General features: G+C 42.0%; 1 protein-coding gene across 1 annotated transcript in view; it reads right to left on the bottom strand.

The window, feature by feature from the left end:
* Positions 1–342: 342 nt before the first annotated feature.
* MRVI1 (murine retrovirus integration site 1 homolog) overlaps positions 343–26,056 on the bottom strand; it is a 71,893-nt gene continuing 46,179 nt past the window's right edge. Inside the window, 8 exon segments of the mRNA XM_004683047.2 lie at positions 343–3,604; positions 9,267–9,401; positions 10,711–10,830; positions 17,768–17,832; positions 19,603–19,710; positions 20,193–20,242; positions 23,736–23,877; positions 25,828–25,959. Coding sequence (XP_004683104.1) covers positions 3,361–3,604; positions 9,267–9,401; positions 10,711–10,830; positions 17,768–17,832; positions 19,603–19,710; positions 20,193–20,242; positions 23,736–23,877; positions 25,828–25,959 — 996 coding nt within the window. The 3' untranslated portion in view covers positions 343–3,360.

The following is a 26,056-nucleotide window of genomic DNA, read 5'->3' as shown; positions in this document are numbered from 1 at the left end:
CTGTTTGCAAGAAAGACCAAAAAATATAGCATAGCTATGGAAATCAGGTTAGTGAAAATTCCATTCATCTATCACAGCACAATACATAATTGTAAAAAATGAAGGCAGGAAAGGTGTAGGAAACTAGGATCAGGAATGTGGCAGGGGAGGAGAGGCATTGATCCAGGCCCTGGGAAGTAGCCCATGGAAGATGACCCATGGGCTGGGGACTCCTGGGAGGCACTAACCTCTGAAGAGCTGCAATCCAGAGTTGGTGAAGATAATGGCTCAAGCTCCACAAAATGAGGAATCATTCATTTGCTGTCAAAGGTTTGGAAATGTGATTTTATTTCAAACTCAGGTATGTGACACTTTATAGCTCATCGCTAGCACACCTGTGTGAGGTTTAGTAACATCAGGAACAACCAGTGATACACAAATCCAGCATCTTCCTCTGCATTTATTATGCCAGGCTGTACATGGAAGCAATATGTGGGCTTTGTGGCAGCTGGAAAGTGAAGATCATTTTAGGAAGTGCCATCAACGACACGAACAACATGTCTCTTGATAACTGAGAGTAGACACCCAGAGTCCTCGGGCTAAGCAGAAATGTCAGCTTCACAGGCATTTTGAGGGGAACTTTTATTTCAGATCAGTGTCACTGCTGAAAATACACATCTTGTTTGTCTCTATTCTACTTTTATGTTTGCAACCGTCCCACCTGCATTAGAGGACACTCCTTGCTTTTCAGAAAAGAAATAGTGTTGAGTAAGTTCTCAGGAAATCCATTGTAAATGTAACTACTCATATGCTCCTTCTTTTCTTCCTCTTACTCGCAAAATGGTTTAGTGACGTCTGGTCTGGAAATATTCTTACAGTGCACTTTTGTGGGGCAGTTGGAGATTAAGGAGCCACTGTGGCTCCTCTGCTGGCTTTGTCTAACTGGAAACAAAGGAGGGGGGGCCTTGTGGCCAAGTGGACAATGGACCAGTTCAGCTTGGTCCTTCTTTAAGGGAGGCTGAGACAGGACATTGCCAACCTAGAGTCCTGTCCCACAGCCTCTATACAGTGCATCCTATCTTTGGCTCTGAAGGTCTAAATCTCCTTCAGTGTGCCTGGCCCCCACTGGAAGAGGCATGAAAAACCATCTGTCCATGTCCCCAAAGTCTGTCTGCTATGATCTATACCTCTTTACCTTAATGGCACATTCTTAGTCAACCATGGCTTGGGTGTCTCTCACAGTGATTTTCTAGTTACTATAAAGGATGTTCCCCTGCCCCTGCTCCTTAATAAACATGCTGTTTTAAAGTGGGAGCTGATTTAGGTGGGTCATTCAAAGGAGTGATTGCATTGAGTCTAGTTCTTGAGCTTAAGAATAGGTTGTCAGTCAGTTCTCATAGAATTAAATTGAGGGTAATAAAGATGTTATTTTCTCAGTGAGACATTAGTAATGGTGAAGGTGCTCATTACTAGGAAGTATGTAAAATGTCAGCTGTCCTCACTGACCATCAGCTTGAATACTCACTTGTTCTTTTGACTGACATTTAATGACAACCTCCCCAGCATCAGCCACCATGCTAGTCACCCAGAAAAATAATGGGTAAGACATGGTCCTTGTCTTTGAGGAAGAGTGCCAGGGTGGGACAGATACAAATAAGTCATCACGATATACTGTTGTAATGGTCAGTATTAAAAATGTCTAAAAGGTACCAGAAAGCACAGAGGAGATGGTGATTGGGTAAGATGGGAGATAGAAGGAGGTCACCAATGCCCACATGGATAGAGTGAATTTTGCACCTGGTCCTGAAGAGTGATCAGAAGTAAAGAAGAGAGTGGCAGAAGGAAAACTAGTGAGTAGAGCTCCAAAGCTTTGAGGGTAAACATGTTAGTCTGTGGACCAATAATGTTTTGGAATGATTGGAAGCCGTCTAGGTAGGAGGACCTTGAAAAGGCAATTTAGTGCATGGGTTTAAAGCACAGGGCCCTGGAGCCAACCTGCCTGGATTTGAGTTTTGGCTTCATGATTTACTGACTGAGTAGCCTTGGCAAGTTACTTGTCTTTTTTGTACTTAAGTTTCCTCATCTGAAAAGGGGATCTTGAGGACTAAATGGATTAATACATAAATAATATTTAAAACAGCGTTTAGCTCATAGTAAGTTCTAGATGAGTGGTAGTAACAAAATCACACATCTGCAACAAAACCAAACCAAAAGCAAACAAGAAAAATAAAATCCACTGAGAAACCAACACATCCCCCAAACTGATGCCGGATGAATGAAGCAGTGTCTGCAAAAGTGGAATAAGGAATCAAACTGGAAAATGATGTGTACTCACTCAGTTTTATGCATAACAAATGGAAATGCTCTGAAACATACTTGGATTAGAAATTTCAATTGAATTGAAACATGAATGTGTAACCACATACTTGCATGTGGGAACTGAGAGCACACAGTGTCTCCTCATTTATCTCAAAGGTGAGTTATCTGCTTTCAAAGGGACAGAACAAATACATATCAGACTGTGCTGTAGAGCAGCATATAATTTACATTTGAAATGAAGATCATTAGTTTGACATAGAAGTCATGAGTTTTCAGTGTTTTTCAACATCTTCAATCCATGTGAAGAGCTTACTGAGCTCTCCAGTGCCTGGTGACTGCCCACACCTAGTGAAAATCTGTGGGTTCACTTGACATGCATTTTCTTTTTCCAGAACACACACCCAGAGCACACTTTTGGAGGGTTGTTGTCTTCATGCACATGCGTGCTGTGTGTATGTGTGTGTTATATGTACAGATGCATTATATATTAATTCATATCTTCCCATTTCATTTCAAGCACTGAGCTAAGTTCAGCCTACAAATTGTTCTGAGAAACCTTTCCTACTTCTCTAAAAAGAAAGTCTGACTCTTAAAGGGAGAAATAGAGGCTGAAGGCAGGTCAGTGAGAATGAGATGGGAAATGGGAAAATATTCATGTTGCAACTCCAAATTCCAGGTCTGATCCTGAGGGTCAGAGTTAGTCATTAGGCATTATTCTTCCTGATTTCTGATTCAGAGAGAAAAAGGGAGAGTGAGCTTCTTACTGTCTTCTGTAGTGAAGGTATTTTATTTCTCCTGACCATCCAAGCTAAGGACAGTGATCTTCCCTTTTGCTAGGGTTCCTTGATGAAGGTGACTTGTTTGCCCACTGAATCCTCTCCCAGGTCAGTTCTGTTGCTCCTCCAAGAACATCAGCTACTACATATGATTAGCTTCTGCAGGGGTGCTGCATTCCCTGATAGGCTGATGGCGGCATGTGCTTACCAGGCCTGACACCCTATGGTTGGGGAAAGGACGGTAGGCTGTGTGCTGGAGTAGAACACTGGTTAGGTGTCAGGTTTCCTATTGCTCCATAGGCTGCTCATGCTGGAGTCCTGAGCCCCACCAGGAGTCCCTCTGGGCTGCTGAGCAAGAGGATCTCCCAGGCGGCCCATCAGTCTGCTCCACACAGGAGTTATAGGAATTGTAGAGCCCCAGCACTATAGTCAAGACCAGCATTGCTGCGGCCATCATCCAGATGACTTGCCAGTGCTGACACAGTTTGGGGTACATGACTTGTAAGAAATGAACCAATTCTTCAAGTTTGCTGTCAAATGAAAAAAACAAGTGGAGGGTCAGTATACTGGACATATCGATGCCCAGGCCCATACTTCTCTCTGGAATACATCCCATGCTGCCTGCAGCAGTGGTCCTCAAACTCAGTTGTACACAGAATTACATAGCAGCAATTATTCAGAATACCCCAGGGCTCTAAATAAGACACTCCAAAAGTACTGTCCAGGAGTACATAGTTTAAACATTTCCCAGGGTAATTGTGATAACAATAGTTCAAGGCCTTCATCTTGGAAGATACTGGGCTGGAACGCCCTATTGTTCGATCATTTATCCAGTCACATATTCCCTTATCTACTGATGAGACTAATCACTAATATCTGTATTTTCCCAAGCCCTGGGATGCATGATTGATAGGCTCATGTTCTCATGTATCCAGCAGAACCAGCATCTTTACCGCAGTTAGTGGCATCAGTGATTATTTTTTTCAGTGAACATTTTGCAGTTACATTCTACCCCAAATCTCTGCCTCCGATGTGTTGTCCTCAGTGTCTGGAGTGGAAAGACTGTGCTAAACACCCAAAAGACTCTTGATATCTACTAAAATGATAAGAAATCGTATCAGCAAGAGCTCATTTCAAACCATCACAGAGGCAACCAGAAACTAATAGCTTCCAGCCAACTCTGGGTGACTTGTTCAAGATGTTTTGTCAACCCCCATTAATTTTTATTCTCTATTTTCCCCTCATCCTCTCTCCTCTCTTTTCTCTCTCCCCTCCTTGGTTTTAATCTCTCTCGCCTTCCTTTTTTTTTTTTTTTTTTTGGCTGCTTCACTTCCCTTCCTCACCTTTCTTTCTTTCCAACTACCTTTAAACTTCTCTATTTACTTTGACACCTGGTGAAAAGACATCTCATCCAATGACCTGCTTTGAAGAATCAATTCTTAGAGATAGATCCCCTGGAAACATTTACTAAGCTAGAATTTCTTTCTGTTTTTAACCCCAGATCTAAAAAAAAAAAAAATTCTGAACCGACCATCATCACATGGGGGAGGTGAAAAGGGCTTTCTAAGATCTTAAGTCTCCCATATACAGAAATACTCAGGCCATTTGCTAAGTAGAGAGCTCCAGTTCAGATATTGCAAAAAAGACAGTACCTTATGATAGATGGAGAGACTGAACAAATACCCATTTTAAAAAAGGATTAGACTCTTAGAATGCCTGTGTTGGATGCTAAGGTATTGTTTGCTTTCTCTTTCCATGATCACCCTTTGATGACCATGTCAAATATGATTAATGAGCACATTAGTGTAGGTGAAAATCATCAAAATGGAAATTTACTTTCTGTGCTATTTAGATTCTCTAGTTTCTACTTATATATAATTTGATTCTAGTCTTGTTTCTGGGCTGTCTTTTCATGCTACAAAACAAGATGCTTGAGTTGGGAGTGGGGAAATCCCAATCTAATGCCACTTTTAATTAGGACAGCAAGAAGTCATCAAGATCTGTCTTTGTGACCTTTAGTAGACCACCTACTTCCAGCCCATAAAGAGCTATAGAATTTCTTTGGAAATCATATTTAAATTTTCAGTTCTCATAGGAGGGGCAAGGTTGCCTCCCTCTTACCTGGGTCTAGGAAGGGGGCTTCAGAGATGCTGCTGTTTGGGGAACACAGTGGATTAGTGTTTGACTAATACCTGAGAAATTGAAGAGCTGGACTCTTGCTAAAAGACTTTGTAGCCTCAGAGTAGGGACCATGATCAGAAAAAATGTGCCGTCACAAACAGTGGACTCAGATACATGCTTCCCCTTAGCTGGATGTAGTGAAGAGAGCTGGCATGTGGTGTCATAGATTCTGCCTGGAAACAGTTCCTAGAAGCTGAATGATGAAGGTATTTGCAGGTGCCCAAGGCTGAGAGAAGAATTTTAAGTGACCAGCTAGAAAAGAAGTACTTGACCTCATAAAGGGAACTTAAGCTAAAAGATCCTCAGCAATACTGTGAATGTCCTTGTGGATAGAGTCCCACAAGCTTTCCACTGAAGGGCTCATTAAAAGCCACACTAAAGGAAATCAGGAAACCAGCTTTAAACCTGCTAAGCTCTAGAGCCCATTCACAGTAGTACTTAAGTTATACCTTCCTTACTCATTAAACTTGATGCCCTTTCCCAGAACTAACTATGAAAGGACTGACACAGTCATTATCAAAGCTAGGGGTTAGAGAGTGGATGTGCAAATGGGATATAGAGAAAAGCTGTGTTCCCCATCCTATTATAGGCTTCCTTCCTGTTGCTGACCAGAGCTGGGGAAGGAAAGAAGCTTGAACTGTATAAGAAGTTCAGCATTTTGATTATTTCCATTTAAATGACTGAAACAAGGTTATTTGTGTGACTCAAGCTGGACCAGAGCACTTCTGTTTCCTGAGAACTATTGGAAAAGAAAAGGAATTTGCCTAATGTTACCTTAACACATAGGAAAAGTTTGAACAGGCAGTGGAAGACGAGACAAGCTTTCTGCTACAGTTCATTTGTATCACTTGTTCTCTGTATTTATGTAAATATCTGAAGACCACATACTCTGTTTTACTATTACTAAGATATTGGGTTGATTCACCCAAAGTTCATTTAAGCTGATCTTCCAGAAAGTAACATTTGCAACAGATTACATTACTTTATATTACTACAACAGGAAAAATTCAGACAAAAAGACTTCAGTGTTGTTGAAATGTGCTAAGTAGGATATGGACCTTTTTTCGTAGTTTAAAATCTTTACTGTAGATTGTTTAAGAGTTATCAATATTTAAAGACAGAATAAAATATTTTAAAACCTATTTACTACAAAGAAGGATTTTTTACCGCTCCTTTTCATCACAAAGGCTTTTCTATCCTGCCCTACTAACTCCCAGGACACTTCTTTGGTGACCCACATCTGAATGCCAAGGAATCACAGTAGGCATTCCTCATTTCCATTATGGAGACACTTTTTTTAAAGTCCACAAGTTTATTTTTGTTTTATATAGCTCTAGATACCATGTATGAGTGTTTATTTTCTCTAGATACCATGTATGAGTGAAATCTCTATCTGGCTTGTTTCACTATACATAATCCCTCTAGCTCCATTCATGTCTAGGTCTATTTCATCTCTTTTTTTAATAGCTAAATAGTATTCCATCGCATATATCAATATATACCACCTCTTCTATATCCATTTATCAACTAATGATGCTTAGGTTGTTTCATGGTAATTGTAAACTATGTAGTAGTAAGCATGAGGTTTTATGTGTATATGTATCTATTATGTATTTTTCAGGTAAATACCCAGAAGTGGGGGTAATTTTAATTTTTTGAGGGATTGCCATATTTTTTCCCATAATGACTACGTCAATTTACAATCTCACCAACATTGCATCCCTTCTCTTTACATTCTCTCCAACACTTTTTTCAACCTCAGACGTTGCTGATAAGTGAGATGCCAGAATTTCATGGGGGAAATTATGTTTGAGTACAGATTTCTGTAGGCATCGGTGTATCTAAGGGGCTCAGGAATAAATAACAAGTGCTTAACATTAAAGAGAACAGCCAGTGCTCAGAGCCCCTGTGACCTGGGTGATCGGTAAGAAGTGATCCAATAACTATGAGTAGGCAGTGTGTATGGTAGCACTGACAGTGTGGTGTCACACTGTTGGGCCTGAAAAGGTGAAGCAACATCCCTGAGGATGAGGACTTTTCTAAGGGCTATGTTGCTAACTAGTACCCATCACCTGAGGTACAGGCATGTTGTGAATACCAGAAGTTAAATCCAAGAGGGAGCAAAGGTTGGGAGAGAGAATGAAGCCTTTCAGGGTCAGCAGAACACAGAGGTCACTCTTGAATAATGGAGGTCAAGGGCAACCATTGCCATGTACTGATGACCTGGAGTGGGACACAGTCAATCCTGATACTCAAGTAAGTAAGCAAAGCCTTACTTCCGCATGGGTTCATGAAATGGGAGGAGCCCACCATTTTCTAGAGATCAAATTAGCTAAAGATTCAGGCCCTGTGCTTTGTAAACCAGCCTACTTATTTTCCATGTACTCTGTCTGTTTAGTTCTCTTTTGTTTTTCCTCAGTATTTAGAAATATTAGAAGGCCCCTTTAGCGGTATGAGGGCTCTTTTCCAGACCTGGGTTAGACTGCATTAAATTTAGGGGAAAGAGGCAGTGCGGTAGCCTACAAAATAAGAGCAAAGGGAGAAGATCCAGTTGCTTCGAGTAGGGACTGTACTTTCATTGTTCAAACTTGGGGATTTTTTTCATTAAGGGAAATGAGCCTCCTAACAGGTGTGTGTTTCAGTTTCTCCAGCTCTCCTAGTATCCCTTGAATATCAGGGTTGATTCATGCAGGCTGGCACCTCTCACTCTGGTTGACTCTTATACATACTGGGCTCTTTTGCTTATTTTCATTTGCTTTGAAGAGTATCTATCTCACTTCTTATCCTTGCGTTATTGCCTTATTTGCTGCATGCCTGTGATTTCCAGAGTCTGCCAACAAAGAGGCACAGACAACCACCCTGTCCCAAGTTTAGAAAATGATGTGATATACAGTCATTTTGGCTGGAGCCACCCTGGCCTGGCCTCCTCTTACATAGCCCAGAGGACTAAAAACAGATATTTTGTTTAAGGATTCCAAGTTTGCTGTAATCACGTTTTTTAAAATAAAAATTCAAGACATCTACTTCAAGTGTATTGTGACATCAGGGCAGAATATATGAAATTGGGGCTGTTGTTAAAACCCAGGATGTTGATGTGGTCACTATTTCCTAGGACACAGGTAAGACTAGATGCAGGATCTGTACTACCTTTATCTACAAGTTATATGTATTTTTCTTGATCTAGAGAAAAAATAAACTTGAGATGTAAAGTATATTGAGGGCCCTTCCTGGTGGTGCAGTGGGTTGGAATGCAGCACTGTGAGACTATCCACAGCCACTGCAACATGGGTTAGATCCCCAGCCAGGGAGGTGACCCACATAGCGCAGAAGACCTCTCCTGGCCCACCTGCTGCTCCCCTCAGCAGTGTGTTTCAGTGGATCTGCCTGTTCTGCTCCCGACTCTGTCTCTGGTGGATCCTTTCACCCCCTGCATCTCGGGCTGTGTCACAGTTCTTGCATGCATAAATAGATACATCTTTTTTTTTCTTTAAAAAGCATATTGAAAGAGAAAAATCCTAAAGTATTTCCAATCCAAAGTAAAAACATTGCTTGCAAGAGCAAGCTTGTTTGGTTGGCATGCAACGGGCCAGCATGAGTCTATTGGAGACTCACTGAGCTGAGTTTGTTCCCTAGCCCCTGTGCTCTCTCTCTCTGCCTCTGTTCTTGTAATCACCTCCATGTAGCTCCCTAGACCTTGGCTACATGGGGATGACTGGGAAATGAGCCAACTGTGGTTGGGTTGGACTGGGGAGACTCCAGTTAGGGCCCTTTATCATTTTTTGGTTCCTTAGAGCTCCCAATTGCTGCCGGTCCTGCCCTGGACCAACTCTGATTCCTCAACTTTTGCAAACATCCCCTTGGTAACTGTTTTCGCTCAGTTTTCCCCTCTGGTTCCTCCCACAATATGGGTTCCTATAGTCTAGTCCATGGCTGCCCTGGACTAGCCACCTCGAGGGATGTTGTGCCATTAAGTGAACGGTGAACCATTTCAGCAACAGCAAGGGCTCCAACCTGCTTCTCTGGTTCTTTTTTTCTTCCTCAGTTTCTTCTGCCTCTTCAGGTTCCTCAGGACCCTCACTCTTCTGCTCCTCCTCCTCCTCTTTTAGGTCTTGGAACTCTGGAGTCTTCTTAAGACCTTCCTGGTATCTGGAGGGCAAAAAGAAACAACTGAGTCCATAAGGTAGGCATGGGGCATTCTTTCCCAAGTTCTTAGAGGAGGAGACCTGTGAACCTCTAATTATTACACACTTCCTGTTGTTCCACAAAACAGGAAAAAGCTGGGAAGCTCCACTGAATCCCAAGGTGGCTCATGTCAGTACAATTTCCCCTCACTCCTCAGTCATCCTTCCTGTTTATGTGAAAGTGTGACAGGGGGAAATGTGGATACAGAATCTCCTGACTCTGGATTCTTAGCCCAAAACATTCCATGGGGATGAGATTCTAGTTGCTCCCTGGGTGGAAGTGTATGTAGCTCCTCACCTATGCAATGGAAAAGGTAGCATCCATCTTACCATAGGCTGTAACACTTTCAGGAAGTACCAGAAACACAGCTTAAATGAAGGAGGGCAACACCTTCACACAGGCTTGATGGAAATTCTATGGGAGTGATAAGCACATAGCTTGACCTAAAGAGCTACAAGGCCACATAGATGATAATTGTGGGTGGAAAAAAAAAAAAAACTTTCCAAGAGAAACCCTTCTGAATTCATTTTTCCAAGGTCAATAATACCCGACAAACACACTTTTTGCTTGCTATCCTAGCTCATTCAGTATCTAAGACCAGCACAATTTGTCTGGGCAGAACTACCAAAGTGTTTGTGACTGTCACTCAGAAGCCCTCAGATTCTCTGTCAGCAGGAAGATGCACCTTCTTTAGGAGCTGCAGGGAAGGGAGAAACTCAGGGTGGGAGGCCAGGTTAGAGGTAATTCTTTACTTGCCCTGGGCTTGGGCCCTGCTTAGTACTCTCTCTCATTCATTAAAGGATGACTGCAGCTTTGCTCAAGAGGGAGCAGTTGGATGTTAAGGGGACTCCATTTATAGGTGGAAGAGATGGCCAGGGGCATTCTAAAAAGCAGAGTTGCAGCTGTTTCTGGGTATTCTTGGCAACAACATGACCACCCTCAACCGTGTCAGGAAGCTTCAAGCACTATCAAGAGGAACCCAAACAAGGCTCCTGATTTCCAGACCATCAGTGGTGTTCTGGTGCCTTTCTCCCCAAAAGAGAGCAGTCTAGTGATTGTGTGACCACACCCTCTCGCCCTACTTCCTCCTGTCCTTCCTGTGGAACAGTACTGCTCTTTTTTTATTGTAGTTCTTTACTGAGACAATGATGTCCTGGGGCCACTGGTTGCTTCCCTAAATCCTTCCCTAAATCCGCTAAGAAACAGGAAAGGCTGTGGGAAGGTGTCTTCTGAGATCTACCAGGTGATCTGGGGCAGCTGAGATGTGACTCACCCCTTGTTGTATGCCTCTTCCTCCATCCTGGTCTTGGTCTCCTGGCTAATCTCCTCCAGGCAGCTCAGGGTTGGCATGGGAGCAGAGGGTTCACAATCTGGGTCTCCATTTGTTTTTCCACTAGTGAGAAGAGGGAAGTATAGAACGTCATTTCAGGGAAAGGCTGGACATCTGACAACCAAACCATTCTGACTAAAAGAGAGGAAACTTTTTGGACAGAATTCATTTTAAACCTTCAAACCTTGAGACAAGATTTTATGAAGACCATGAATCCTCCCTAGAGCCCCAAACATCAAACCCTATGACTCCTCTTTTCTTTGTGCTCCCAAATCTAGCTTTAATCTTATTCCAGGAGATGCTGTGGTAGACAGACTACTACTAGGAGCTCCACAGCACGAAGATGAGGAAGATGGAGGTGGACCAAAATGTTTGGGTCATTCCATTTTTGTAGTTTATTATTTACTTCATGACCACCACTCATTCTTTCAAAGAACTGTTGATCAGAAAAGATGAATTCATGCTATTTGCAGCAACATGGATAGAGCTGGAGGGATTATGCTAAATTGGAGGGGTTATGCTATATTCCACTTACATGTGGAATATAGAGAAAACAAACAAAGGATCAGACAAAGTCAAACATTACATCTGTCCCTAGAAATCTGACATAGCCTTGATACATTCCAAGGGGCCATAAAGAGAGAAGAGTAAGAAGTGGGAGTAAGAGGTAAAGAGGGAGGAACACGAAGTGGTTGTGAGCACAGTGTACTATGATGAAGGACTATGGGAGCATCGGTGGTAGGAAAACTATGGTGACTATACCAGCGGAGGGTTATCCTATACTGTGAAAACACTAATAAGGATGTAAAACAGTGGTACTTCAATTAAACAAAAATAGAGAATTGGCAAAAAGTAAAATCAATAAATAAAACAAGCAAACTTTGTCAGTGTGGAATCTAGCAGTAGAGAAACCCCCAGAAAGAAAAACACCACATTTAATTATAAATTGTCATCATTTTAATGAAAGAAACAAACTGTTAAGGGGCAGAAAACAGCAAGGGGGAGAATCTATTGGATTGGGTGGTCAGAGAAAGCCTCTCCGAGGTTGGGAGAAAGCACAGCTCTCTTATTCCAGGGGATGCTATTGGTGGGCATGGTGATGCAGATGGCATGAATTTATCTTTTTTGATCACCAAAAAGTATTATTTTTTAATGTATCCACAGTACATTAGAAGGACCTGTGACTTAGGACTCAAGGAAGGTTAAGGAATGAAACACAATTGAATAAGGATAGAAATAATCCAGTAGAGGGATGAGAGAAAGGGAATGACTGAGGGAATAAATTCTTTGAAAAGGGAAGTATGGACAGACCTTAGAAAGGCAGAGAGACTTCTTGATTATGACACAGGAAGGAAGGAGATGAAGATGGTGGATGGGGAATAGGGTGAAAGAAGATGAGAGAGTTCCCATCTGACACCAGACATTTTTTTTTTAAAGATTTATTTATTCATACAGAACTGGGGTACAGGCCAGAGATGCGGAGGGTGAGAGAATTCACCAGAGACAGAGTGGGGAGCAGAACAGGCAGATCGACAAAGTACACTGCTGAGGGGAGCAGCGGGCGGGTCAGGAGAGGTCTGCCACGCCATGTGGTCACCTCCAGGGCAGGCGGGAATCGAACTCATGCGGAAGTGGCTTTAGCTTCTCAGTGCAGTGCTTTAACCCGCTGCGCCACCAGGGAGGGCCCTGACACCAGACATTTTATCCACAGAGTAGAAGATAAGCTTCTTTTCTAAGAGTGAGAGGTAGGGAGGACTAAGAAGGTTTGAGAAGGGAAGGCTTAAAAGAATCAAGGGGAAGAGAGAGTGAAAGAGCAAACCTGGGAATCACAGAAAGATGCTGGGCACTGACCAGAGGTATGGGATCACCATAAGTTGAAAGGAAGTGTTCCAATGGCCAGGCCTTTCTTAGATTCCCTGAGTTCCCATGGGAACACCATCATGGAGGAGTCCTCACAGGCAAAACTAGGAGCAGAGCTTTTCTTTTTTCTTTTTTTAAAGATGTATTTATTTATGCATACAGAACTGGGGTACAAGCCAGAGGTGCAGGGGTGGTGAGAGGATTCACCAGGGATAGAGTGGGGAGCAGAACAGGCAAATCAACAAAGTATACTGCTGAGGGGAGCAGCAGGCGGGTCAGGAGAGGTCTGCCATGCCAATTGCTCACCTCTGGGGCAGGTGGGGATTGAACTCATGCTGAAGTGGCTTTAGCTTCTTAGTGCAGTGCTTTAACCCGCTGCGCTACCAGGAAGGGCCTGGAGCAGAGCTTTTCAGTCAGGACTTGAAAGGTCACAACCCTCCGTTACAACCCTTCCCCGCCTCTCAGACCAGCCTTAGGTGTGTGCCTTCTCATTTATCACTCTTGGCATCGGTTCCCAGGTCTTAATTTCCTTAGATTTTACAAAACTTACATTTCATCAGGCTGGAAATCAGAACTCATTGTGAACCAAAATGATAACTCTTCTAACAATATCATTATTCATAACATTTCTCCTTTTGCAAATGATATTATCTACTCCTTTCCATGTGACCTCCTCCACTGTGCAGTTTCCTATTTGTCCAAGTGACTGGAACAAGAGCAGAAAAACAGAGCTACAGCCAAAGGCAGGGAAAATAATTTCTTAATAAAATATACTTATATATTAAAAATGAACCATTGGTACCAGACTTTAAATTACCCTCTATCAACCTTAGAGATTAATGATAAACATGTCTGACACAGAACAGAGTGAGTTAAAGAAGAAATTGAGACAAATCTGGGTTCGAATCCCAACTTCAACAGATACAGATGATATAACCTTCTAAAACTTTATATTTCTCAGCTATAAAATGAGAGTAATAATGTTTACCTGTAGTATTAGTGGTGTAGGAATTACTGAAAAAATATAAGTATACTTTCTGGAATATGGTATTCAATTCTACCCCCACCCATTTAACTTCTACTCCAGGCCCAATCAGTCACCAGGGTCTTTTCATGGTTGCTCACAAGAGCTCCTTCAAAAATGGGAGCTCCTCTTCTCCCGTGACAGCAGCCTCATACTGAACTTTCTCTTCTTCCAGTTAAAGGGTTTGTTAGGGTAAGAAGGGCATAATTTCTGCTTACTACTAGCTGTGTAACCTCAGGCAAATGATGATTTCTTTGAACTTCACTTTCTGTATCTATAAAATAGAGATAGTAACAGTAGACCTATCTCATGGGATTATTGTAAGTGTTAAATATCTTTAATGTAAAAACAATTAGACTAGTACTTGGCGTATAATAAGGGTGCAGTAAATAACAATAGCTATCATCATCATCACTCCTTGACTAACATACATTCTCGCCTCAAAATCTGGAATGTTGTTAACCCTCTGTTTATCTAATTAACTGTATAATCTTCAGGTTTTACTTTAAAAGTCAACTCTTGGAGTCAACACTTTCTGAGCCTCCCCTATGCTCCCACTCCCACATCAAAAGTGTGGTGAAGACACTCTTTTTCTTGGCAGTTGTTCCTTTAGAAACCTGTACTTTCTGATATTGCCCATGTTGTGTTATAGAGACTGTTCCCTAGCTCTCTTTCCTTCAGACTGTGAGGGACTTTTGCATTCTAGGTCCCTAGCCCTCATGTTTGGTCAACAGAATGGGCTGTACAGACAGCACACTGGGTTGTGCTGTCAACTCTAGGATACTAGCTTGTGAGCTAACCACAGGCAATTTGATCTTCTTATCCTTTCATGTGCTTGGCCAGTTTTTCCTGCTTAATTTATGTATGCTTAGAGAAATTTAAAGTAATTTTAACATCAACCCCAATACAACAATGTAGATAGCAATGTATGTTAAATGATTGTAATGCATTGTTTCCCTTTAAAGTAGCTAGAATCAACTGTATTTGTTTTAGAATGAAAGAAAAGAGTGTATTTTCACTCAGAATTCCTCATAGTTATCCTCTAGGAAATGTATTAAATAGTCCTCATTTGACGAATTCAGATAAAAACCACTCAGCACCTTTTACAAATCCAAACGAGGGAAGCTCTGTTCAGAATCTGTCCCCTTTGAATTCTCACTTCCATTTTTGTAGCCATCTTTATAAGCAAGGTGTATTCTTAACAAGAAAGTCACGACATGAGTGTTGTGTCATGGTGAGCTCTCTGGGTAGTGCACAAAGAGAGATGCTGACACTTTCCTGAAGCCTCTTGCTGAACTTGCCTTAATCCCTGCCTTGTTCCTTTCTCTCCTAGTTCTAAACCCTTGGTATCGTGATGACATCACTACCATCATTCATTGCCTTCTACAATTTGGGGTTGCTATTGCTGTCCCCACTTTTGGATTTCACTTTCTCTAGCAAGGATAGCTCAGGTTTTTGACAATCCACAATGCTTAGATAGAAGTTCACAAATGGTCTGGTTATTAGTGCAACAGAGTCTAGGCCCGTGCCTATCTGTTGAAGAGAAAGGGGACATTGAACACCTACCTTTACTGACCCTGTATATAGAAATCTGGAATGGAATCTTATTGGGGGCACTCCTACAGAAAGTGTTGTTGGTATGCCCAAAGGCAGAATTGGAAAGGAGAATTTTAGTGTGCTTCTCACCCAGGGCATCAAGAGAAAGAACATTTATAGAGAGATCCAGAGATTACAGACTAGAACTTCATTTGTGTCTGTGGTACTGAGGGTAGTATCTAGGGACCTGGCACTAAGTACCAAGTAATCTTAGTTACTTCCACATGGCTGTTAGTTTGTCACCTCTATAATTTCCTTGTAGTATTCAGGAACATGATGAACAAACAAACAAACAAAATCCTATAAAACATGAAGGAACTGTAAACTTCTGTGAGGTGAGGTGGCAAGCAAGGAATTGCTGAGCAAACTTCAAGACTAATGTGGGGTGAGTCAGTGATAGGTTGGTAGTTGCATATACTGAAAGGTGAGGAAAATTGAATGGGGATAGAGAGATTGGAGGCTTGGGCAAAGGACCCATTCCTTGACGTTAATTGACAGGCCAAGCAAAACTGTTTTGGCAGCAGTAAAAAGTAAAGGACTAGGAGCCCTCCCTGGTGGCACAGCGGGTTAAAGCACTGCACTAAGAAGCTAAAGCCACTTCAGCATGTGTTCGATCCCTGCCCCGGAGGTGATCCTCATGGTGTGGCAGACCTCTCCTGACCTGCCCGCAGCTCCCCTCAGCAGTGTACTTTGTCAATCTGTATGTTCTGATCCCCACTCTGTCTCTAGTGAATCCTCTCACCACCCCAGCACCTCTGGCCTGTACCCCAGTTCTGTATGTATAAATAAATAAATCTTTTTTAAAAAATGAAGGACTAGAGACATGTTAAGGCAAAGAATCAGGAAGAATAGAAGTGTAGGTTTTATTAAGGGAGAAAGAACACAAGCAGAAAGTTCTGAGGAGTGACAGCTATGATACAGATGTTTTCTAGAAAGCAAATGAAAGAATTTGAAAAACAAAAATGGGGGGAGGAGGGAAGTGCATGGGACTATGGTGATGGCACACGGGTGACTTGGTGATGGGAAACCCGCGGGGATTACAATTGAGATGAAAAAAAATGTACAAAATGATGTAAAAATAAACTGTTATAATAAAAAAAATTAAAAAAAGAATTTGTAAAACAAACTAAAAAACCCTCTGAGTATATAGAAACAGTCTGCTTTTCTATACACTTGGCCAAGGATGAAAAGACTTCAAACTGTATAGCTGCTTAGAAAAGTTAGATCCAGCAGACACTGATGGTTGCCAGTTCAATATTCTCATTATCCTTTCTACTTTCAGTATGATTTTGTTCAAGAATCTACTCTTCTTCATGGGGCAAATTTTGCTTTGTGACAAGCTGACCCTTCCTTGCCATCTCCAGAGGGTACTTTAAATAAATCTGTGTTGGTAATCCCATTCTAAAATTGCCAGCCAGAAGGAAGACTGAGGGAAGACTTCTGGATTCAATCTTAAGAAGCAGGGAAAGAGACAGTCTTTTTGTTCCTCTAGATATTGTCATGTCTGGATGGAATACAGCAAACTAACAGCCACTTACTACAAGACTGCTGAAGTCAACACTCGAAGTGGGCAGTTGAGGCATTGTAAGAGGCCAAGCTGGGAGCAATCCCACTCCTAGGTATCTACCCAAAAGACACAAAAACACTGATTCAAAAAGATACCTGCACCCCCATGTTTATTGCTGCTTTATTCACAATTGGGAAGACATGGAAACAGCCCAAATGCCCAAAAGTGGATGACTGGATTAAAAAGATGTGGTACATAAACACAGTGGAATATTACTCAGCAACCAAAAAAGAGAAACACATGTCTTTTGCAGCAACATGGATGGAGCTGGAAAAGATCATGCTGAGTGAGATAAGCCAGAAAGAAAAGGAAAAACACCAGATGGTTTTTCTCATAGCAGGAATATAAAGGACCAGGGGAGAAAATAATAATAATAATGAACAGCTATATACCAGAGACAGTTTGAGACAGTTTGTGGGGGTGGAGTGGGGAATGGGATCAAAAACAGTGGGGGGAGGGAAATACACTGGACTATGGTGATGGCACAGGGTGATTTGGTGATGGGAATCCCAAGGGGATTGCAACTAAGATGGAAAGAGAAACAAATGATGTAAAAATAAACTATTATTAAAAAAAAAAAAAAAAAGAGCCCAAGCTGGGGCCTGCTCCACTACTCTTAGAGCAGCCCTACCCCCAGATTTACTATTGAAGCCCCTTTGAGTTGGAGCTTTTTTCTTTCTTTTTTTACCTAAATAATGCCAACTAACAGAGAATGTTTCATTGTTTCTGGACTAAGATTGAAGTAACCTTGGCCCCAGCAGAGTATCTTTCTGGTCCAAGAATTTTGCAAACTGGATCTGAAACCTTTGAGCATCTAAGAGTACCCTCAATTCCCCTAGAACTTAATTTGATTTTGCATTGCATTTTGGGGGTAAGATAGAAGGAAGGAAAGTACATTGGAGAAATTGTCCTCCAGAGATTCCTGAAGTTAAGAGGAAACTTGACAAACTTACTTTTCCAAAAGTGCAGGCAGTGCTGAGGTTGCAGGTGGGTTGCCTTTCCCATTGGGTGATTCTGACTGAATGGAAAACAAGAGACAGAATTGAGGATCCATGATGGTAGGAAGAGGCCAGAACTATTAAGTCTTTGATGAGCTGGGCTGCACTGCTCCTTCTCTACCCCACTCCCATGCTTTTTAATATAGTTCTGCCACTAGCCTATTCTGAAACCTTCCCTGTCCACCTTTCCAATGTGTCCTTTCCCTCTGGAGCACAGACAACGTGCACTTTCCTCCTTCTTTTCTGTATTCCCTTGAGCAAAGTGGGAGTTAACATTTTCAGATTCTGTTCTGAAGAAAAGCTCTTTTTCTTTCACTTGCTCATTGCCTTGGCCAGCATATCAGCAGGCTTCCTGCTAATACAAGATTCCTGGAATAGAATCGCCCAAGCCCATCACTGCTCTGAAGATATCACTCCAAGCATGATTCACAAGCGATGTCTGTCATTACAAAAACTCAAGCTACCAGAAAGTTCTTTATAATAAATATTCCAGGACTAGCATACTGTTTGTTGCAATAGATTTGGTTTAAGCAGTGATTCTCAATTCTGGCTGTATGTTAGAATCACCTGGGAAAGATGTTTAAAAGTACTGATCCAATACAGAATCTTGGGGTGGGCCTGGGGCTGGGATATTTTAGAAGTATCCCACATGGTTTTAATGTATATCCCTGGTTGCCAACCCTTTGAGGAATATATATTTGGAAACCATACACACACATTAATACTTGTGTATATATGTATATGAATATATTTAATATAGCATTAGAAATTTGCCTGTTAAAATATATTAATAAGTCCTCCTGAGATTCTTTTAAACATTATTTTTCAGGTTGTTTTGTTTTATAGGGTTATTTGAGAGTTTATGTTGATTTCATTGATTATTAAAATGCCTGAGTAAGAAAGAGGTGAAAGAGGATAATGCTATCTAGTGGCACAATAATACAGTTTGAATCCACTTTTCCCATATGGTCAGATTGTATCTTTATAGAGTGGTGTTGGTCACAGAAAGGGAATATAGAAATAAGTGGGGAAAGAATTAGAAAAAAATTAGCTAAATCAAATTCCTAAATGCCAACATTATAGAAAATACTTTGTTATATAGGAATTCTTCTTCAAAACATTTAGCAATTTTAAGTTTTTCATTGTTAAAAGCAATCTGCAATGAATCAAGCAGGATAATACAGGGATTAAGAATTTAAGGTCTGGTCCAGGCGAGACAATAATAATAATAATGAACAGCTATCTACCAGAGACATTTTATGGGGGTGGAGTGGGGAATGATATCAAAAACAGCGGGGGAGGGAAATGCACTGGACTGTGGTGATGGCACACAGGTGATTTGGTGATGGGAAGCACACAGGGATTATAACTGAGATGGAAAAAGGCACAAAATGATGTAAAAATAAACTATTATTAAAAAAAAAAAAAGAAAGAATTTATGGTTTGGAACCAGAGAGCCGAGGGTTGGTACAAAGCTCGGCACTGTTACTATACAATATAGCCTGCAACTACTCAAGCCTACTGAAGAGTGGGTAAAAATCACACCCAGCTTGGAGAGTTGTGTTTAAAGAATGAAAAGAGATGCCTTTGCAAGGAACACTGCCAGCACCTTGCTCTAGAATACCGAATCTCTTCAGGGCAATGGAATATAGCCTTTTGAGCCAATGGCCCAGAACCTGGACCAGAATTTTTCATTTCCTTGTTGATCCTGCCCCATCTAGACCATACCACTGAAGTGAACCTGAGGGAGAGGCTGAATAGGACTTGGAAGCAGGCTTCCTCATACTTACCAAGGCTGGTAAGGAGGGGATGGGTGATGAACTGGAAGACTGGCCAGGTAGGTTCAGGGCATTAAACTTGGGAACCACGGCAACACTGACCCTCCGGCGGGGCATGTTCTGTGGAAGACAAGTGACCAGGTCCACTGTCATGGAGGGAGAAGCACCCAAAGTTCAGAACAAACTATAAAATATCTACCAGCTTCTAATGCTATAACAACATTCACAGGATATTTTGACTTTGGGGTAATAATGGTGTTGGGGGTGGTGTCAACAAAGTTGACACAAGTTTTCTGCTGGTAGTAAATTGATCCTATATATATTCCTATTTTAGTGCATTAGATCCTGAAAAAAAGGGGGGGACAGAAATGACCCCTAGGCTCTAGGTAATACCCTAGATATAATATGCAAACTATAGCAAAACCAAGGTTTCTGCATCATTTCATATTCATTTAAGGGAATGTTGGAGGATGACCTAGTAAGTGTGATAGTGAATTAGTGTCACACCGTGGCTTCAAGAATTAGTGGCACCCATTAGTGGATCCAAGAATTACTAACTTCCTCAGTAACTGAGACCCCTGGTGTCCCTCAAATGTGCATACCTTTCCCAGTGTGAGAGACATGGACCGTGCTGTACGAGGGACCCCGTCTTCTGCATCAGAAGAGAACAGAAAAGAGAACTCAGGTAAGTTTTCAGAGTAGGCTCCCATAGGAAGCAGGCAGAAACCAAGCCAACACATCTATTGGTCAGAACTGGCCCTCAATGAATGGTTCACTGGCCTAAGTGTTACAAACACTGAGTTTGACATTCCACGCTCTGAGATGACCACTGTCAGGGTGGGAGCTTCATCCTGTTAATTTGTTGGGAACTCCTCTAACAGCTATGAAAAATTCCAGTCTTGGAACGTGGGTCTCTAACTGGCACCACTGACTGCACAGTCTCTGGGTAATGCCCTGGGTAGTATGTAAAAACTACTCCTAGTAATTCTGGACCATTGGATTATTGGATCATTTTTTTCTCACTCAAGGATGTACAGTCAGGGAAATAAGAAACAAAGAAGGTGTGGTGGTAGCACAGGATAAAAGTTCATGGACATGAGTTTCAATATGTCCTCCACAAAATAATTCAGAAACCAGCACCCCTGTGGATTGTTGTTTATAGTGGATTGTTTTCTCATGTGTTTTATAACTCTATCTTGTGAACTCATCTTCTGTGAGGCTTTGCTCAGAAGAATTCTGTATTTGCTGGGTGAAGAGTATGTCTCTCCCAAGTGGTTTTATGTTGTTGTTGTTGTTTTCCTGACAGTGTTCCAAAAGTACCACTATGATGATCTTCTCAATTCCCTGATACTGCATCACCACTTCTTAGTATGTACTTTGGGGGCATACACTTCTGCTTTGAGGAAGAAAAGAACATTTTTCCCTTCTTGATTTCCTTGATTTGTTCCACTTTTGGTTGGTGATTGTTTCTTTCAAGTGATAATGCAGTCCTTGGAAAATCAACTCTCTGTTAAGGCCTCATCCCAGATTGCAAGCAAGTGCAAAATCCCAGTGCCCAGATAATAAAGGGTAGCTCTTGTCCCCAAGGAAGCTGCAGGATCAGCTTGGTTTCAGTTCTCTTTTCTTTTCTTGTATCTGAGTATTTCCATTTCTTTCTTGTGGATTCAGCTATTCTTTAAGAATAATGTTTGCTCTATTTTATCCAGCAGAAATTTTTAAGTCTTTGTGGTCAGTTTTTTTTTTCCAGTCAGTCAAAGTAGCAGAATCATAAGATTTTCTTTTAAAAATATATAAAGAGAGACACTACATACTGATTAATAAGTGAACAAAGACAGAATTAGGGAATTTACAAAAGCAGAAATACAGTTGTCCAACAAATACTGGAAAGGCAAAAAAATACAAATTAAAACTGATGAGATACAACTTTGGCCCATCAAAATCATATTTTTTTAAAAGAATGGACAAAAATGCAGTTAAAGGCACAATGACTAGAGAATTATTATAGCCCATTAAATGGAACTATCAAAGATTATTTGAAAATAATTTGCTTTAAGAATCATATAAATATTTCTTTTCCCTGAGCTAATATTTATACTTGTTGAAATTCATCTCTGGGAACTATTCCAAAGCACAATCAGCATGCTTCATATTCAGAAAAAAATAATAGATGCTATTTTTATCTTTCAAATGTGAGTCACCTTTCTTAAAATCAGAGATATTTTTCTTTCTTGATAGTCTTCAGAGTCCTAGCATAGACTAAGATTACTGGAAATCATGTAAAGTCTTAGTTAAAAGCACGCTCCAGGGAATGGTCTGAGTATATGATGGAAACACCTGGTGGCTGGGTGTGTGATACTACCGAGTGGGAACAAACGTCTGAAAAACAATCACTCACTCATTTATCACCTTGCTTTTATTATAAGCACTTTCTCATACCCCCACACTGAATGTGGGACCCCAGTGGAAGTCTGCTTGTTTTTGTCACAACACTGGTTACCATGCCCTGCCCTCCTCACAGACCGGATGCACCTAAGGGTAATAAAACATGTTAACTTTACCTCTATGTCTCCCTGTCATGTGGGGTACATCAGTGGACATCTGTAGGATGAATAGATAAGACTTACTGGGCTCATACAATAACTCCTGGGTAAGGTGGCTCATAGGAGATCTTGCAGCTTGTAGGACAGTAATGAAGAGCCAATAATGTAGGACAATAATTTCCTTGGTGGCAACTTCCTCAACTTCCAGTACTAACAGAGCAGATTTTTTTTAGAGGCCCAGATGCATGCAAGTCAGGAGACTTGCCGCCAAGATCCAAAGCAGACAGCCTGGAGCATATGTACACTACCTTTGGGCTCTGGGAAGCATCAGTTATATTCCCCAGGAAAGTTGTGAAACCTCCTGTTTATAAAGATCTCTCCATCTGCTAAACTTTCTGTACTTTCCCTCCTCGTACTCGGAGTAACACGGATGTTTGCATTCCACAGGGATTCCTGTCATTAAAAGGTCTGTTTTCTCCTGCTAACACCTCTCATCAGCCAGTGCCCAAACCTTGGCAACATCCAAGGATGAATCTTATCCTCTCCTCTTGGACTATTACTGGAACCTCCTGATTTATGTCTCCACATTTTAATGACTATACTCCCCTAATGCACTAAAGTCAGAGAAATTCTTCTAAAAATAAAATTTGGCCATGTCAATTAGGGAAAATTCACCACCACTGCCTCACTGCCTAGAGGAAAAAGGCCAGAAATGTTAGCATGGTTGGCATGTGGCCCTGCCTATCACAATGTCAACTGGTCATCATCCCACACCAACACAGAAGTCACATCAAACTCTTTGTTTCATGGTCTCCAACTTCCACAACTCTGTACATGCTGCTTCCTCCTCCTAGGACATATTTCCCCTTTTTACTTGAAACTCTGCCCTGATGCCATGCATGCATAAAGCTTTCCTTGACTCCCTCAAGCAGAATCAAGTTATTTTACCTCTGTGTTTCTTCGGCTATTTGTAGAGAAAAAGAGTTATTTCCTTTAAATATTCGTCATGTCTGTGAGTCTGCTTCTTATTTCAGTATTATCTCCTGTGATCAGGACCTCCTCCCCCTACCTGCTCAGGCTTATCTCTCACATGAACTTCTATAATAGCAGCTGCATAGACCCCACTCTCCTGTTTTGTTCCAATAATGTATTTGCACACCATAGTCAGAGGGAACCTTTTAAATTAAATGTGTGATCATGTGATTTCCCCAGTTAAAATCTTCAGTTGAATGTCTAGTACTTTTCAGGAGAAAGTCCAAATTGCCTAAAAGGGAGCACCAAAGAAAAAATGCTATAGAATCTGGGGTTTGACACTTGCACAAAGTAGGATGAGTTTGTGTTGTGTGTGAACTTCCTGTCAGTCAGCCACTTTGGTTAATTGTGGCAGGAGTTACTTTGGGGTCATTCATAGTGTCTTCTGTTCCCAGGCCCCAAGGCTCACTGGAACTTCTGTTTTGAGGCCACTGTGGGCAGCACTGGTCAGGGGAAATGAGCCTTGCTCAACCTGAAATATATCCTGGGGCTATCCTGATAGATGGTACTCTAACCTAGGCCATCGGGAAGCCACACTGTAGGACCAAGAGTGGAGAGGGCCCAGTTTCTTACCAGAGGGGCCACAACTGCGGCTTGAATTCTGATTTGCAAGTTTTTTAAACTCCATGAGCTCTGCATGGTCCTTCTCATATGTCCTCTTCAGATTCTCCACATACTGCATCATCACTTCTGTGGCTTTCGACATACGCTTTTCCTATAAGGAAGGACAGTGTGAGCACGTGGGGCAACTGGAGGAAAGAAAGGCTTAGGCCTCTTGTTTGTGTGAATGAGGCTCTGGGCTGGGATTACCAGAAGGATTCAGGATCAATCAGTCTCTGCCCTAGAACGTTTGCTGCCCTCCATGTGAGCTGAGGGGGACTCAGGCACCTGCACTTAGGGATGACTGGAATGAGCACAGCTGCAATGACTCAGGAGATGAGAAGCAGAAAAGTGTCATCTCTGCTTGCAGAGAATGGGTTGAGGAGGCTCATGGAGACAAAGTGAAGTGGATGCAGGGTAAGGGCTGGGTCTGGGCACATAGACGTGTAAAAAGGACAAAGAGCGTTTAGGCCAGGGAACTCCAAGAGCAAAGGAGTTATCAGCAGACTTATATCTAAGTGAGGATTTACTTTTCAGACAGGAATTCATTAGGGAGTGAGAGGGGTGCTATCAAGAATTATGCTGGAACAACAAGCATGTGCCAGGTCTATCTAAAAACCAGGAAAGTGCAGGTCTGAAATTAGCAAGTGGTTGACTTTGTTTGCAAAAAGAAAATGTAAGTTGGGGCAGAGTTGTGAAAGACTTTGAATATTAGACAAAAGGATTTAGACTAAATCTGAAGAAAAAAGGAAGCCATCAAATGTATGAAAGTCAGGGGGTGGCACGATCTGGTAAGGGGTGGAGAATGGACTAAAGGGAGTGAGACTGCTGGTATAAGAGCAATAAGGAAGGACAGGATGGGTGCCCAACCCAGCCCAATGGAAACAGAGAGAAAGGCAAGGGCCAAGACGTGGAAGGAAGCTAGGGGTGGGAAACCTTGTGGAGAGGGGCAAAGATGGGTGAGCAATGCATGGACTGAGAACACGTCTGGGAAGGTGTTACGGAATGAAGATGGCTTTTCTCTGCTTACACTGCTTAGATCTCTCAAGGGGCCTAGCTCAGGCTCTGTTGGCCACAGAGGGACATGACCAGTGACTTGGCTAGCAAAGGTTCCTGCAGCCATAAGCTCAGACCAGCTACTTCCCTCTGGTTCTCTCTGTTGCTGTTCCCAGCTGGAGTGATTTCCTGGGTGTTGCTGCTGAGTCAGGTACCCTTTCCCCAGAACACCACAAGGGTGGGTGGGACAGGCCAGTGGCTTGTCCTTCCTTCATTCTGTAAGAACTGCTCAAGGCTGTTCTCCAGGAACACCCCACTTACACAGCCAATGCACAAGACACTGATTCATGGTGATAGCAATACTGATAATATCTCTGTGCTTTACAAGTATCATAGCAATGCTATATGCACATATTATAATCATCTGCATTTTACAGTTGGAAATGATAACGTAAGATCACACAGGAATTCCAGATGAAGCTACGATTGGAACTCAGCAATCTGACCTCACAACACCTAACTGGTCAGGATGGCACTCTGGGTGCTTCAGGACTTCAGAGTGGCTGAGAGGAAGGCAGAGGTTGGCCACCCACCCAGCTCTACCACTCATTCACTGTAACCTCACTAAGACTTCATGTCCTTATTTAGGGAAAAGGATACTTACTTTACAGGGTTCCTGGGAGGATTAAATGAAACAAAGTCATTCTTAAAACATGTTTTGTCAATTAATTCATGGGCATTGAATGGGTGAGAAAAATGACTACCAGGCAGTGGGGGTGGGGGAGTTGTTGTCTTGAATCAAATGCATCTGGGAATTACATAGGTAGAGTTAAACAGGATTCTTCACTAGAGAACTTCTCAAAGCCTTGATAAAGCCAGTGTGCATGAAAAATCTCCAGAAAGGATATGGGTCTACAGAAAGCATGTTTCAATCCTTCCGCCAAAAATACTCACAAAGCCCCCAAAATAATATATCTGATGCCTGGCAGGAAGGAAGCCATCCATGAGTGATCACTGTAGTTGTTGCTGTTCCCATTTTGCTCAAATTTTTGAGATCTGGGAGGCTTACCTGGCGGACAGCCCCCACCACCTCAGCCCGGCTGGAAAGGCGGGCGGCCAGTCGGTGCAGGACAGCAATATCCTCCAGCAGCTTCTGGTAGGTCTCCCGGTGCTCACAGTGGTGCCAGAGTGAAGCTGAGGACTGTGGAGTGAGAAGAAGCATCATCTGAATTCCTCCCATGTCAAATCTTGACTTGGACACTTACATGACAAACCCTAGCCCCTGTCCTGATGGAGAG

The sequence above is a fragment of the Condylura cristata genome, unplaced genomic scaffold (assembly GCF_000260355.1).
Source record: "Condylura cristata isolate star-nosed mole 26May11 unplaced genomic scaffold, ConCri1.0 scaffold00015, whole genome shotgun sequence".
NCBI lineage: Eukaryota > Metazoa > Chordata > Mammalia > Eulipotyphla > Talpidae > Condylura > Condylura cristata.
The sequence above is the reverse complement of the archived record's forward strand: the minus strand, read 5'-3'. Positions and strand labels throughout refer to the sequence as shown.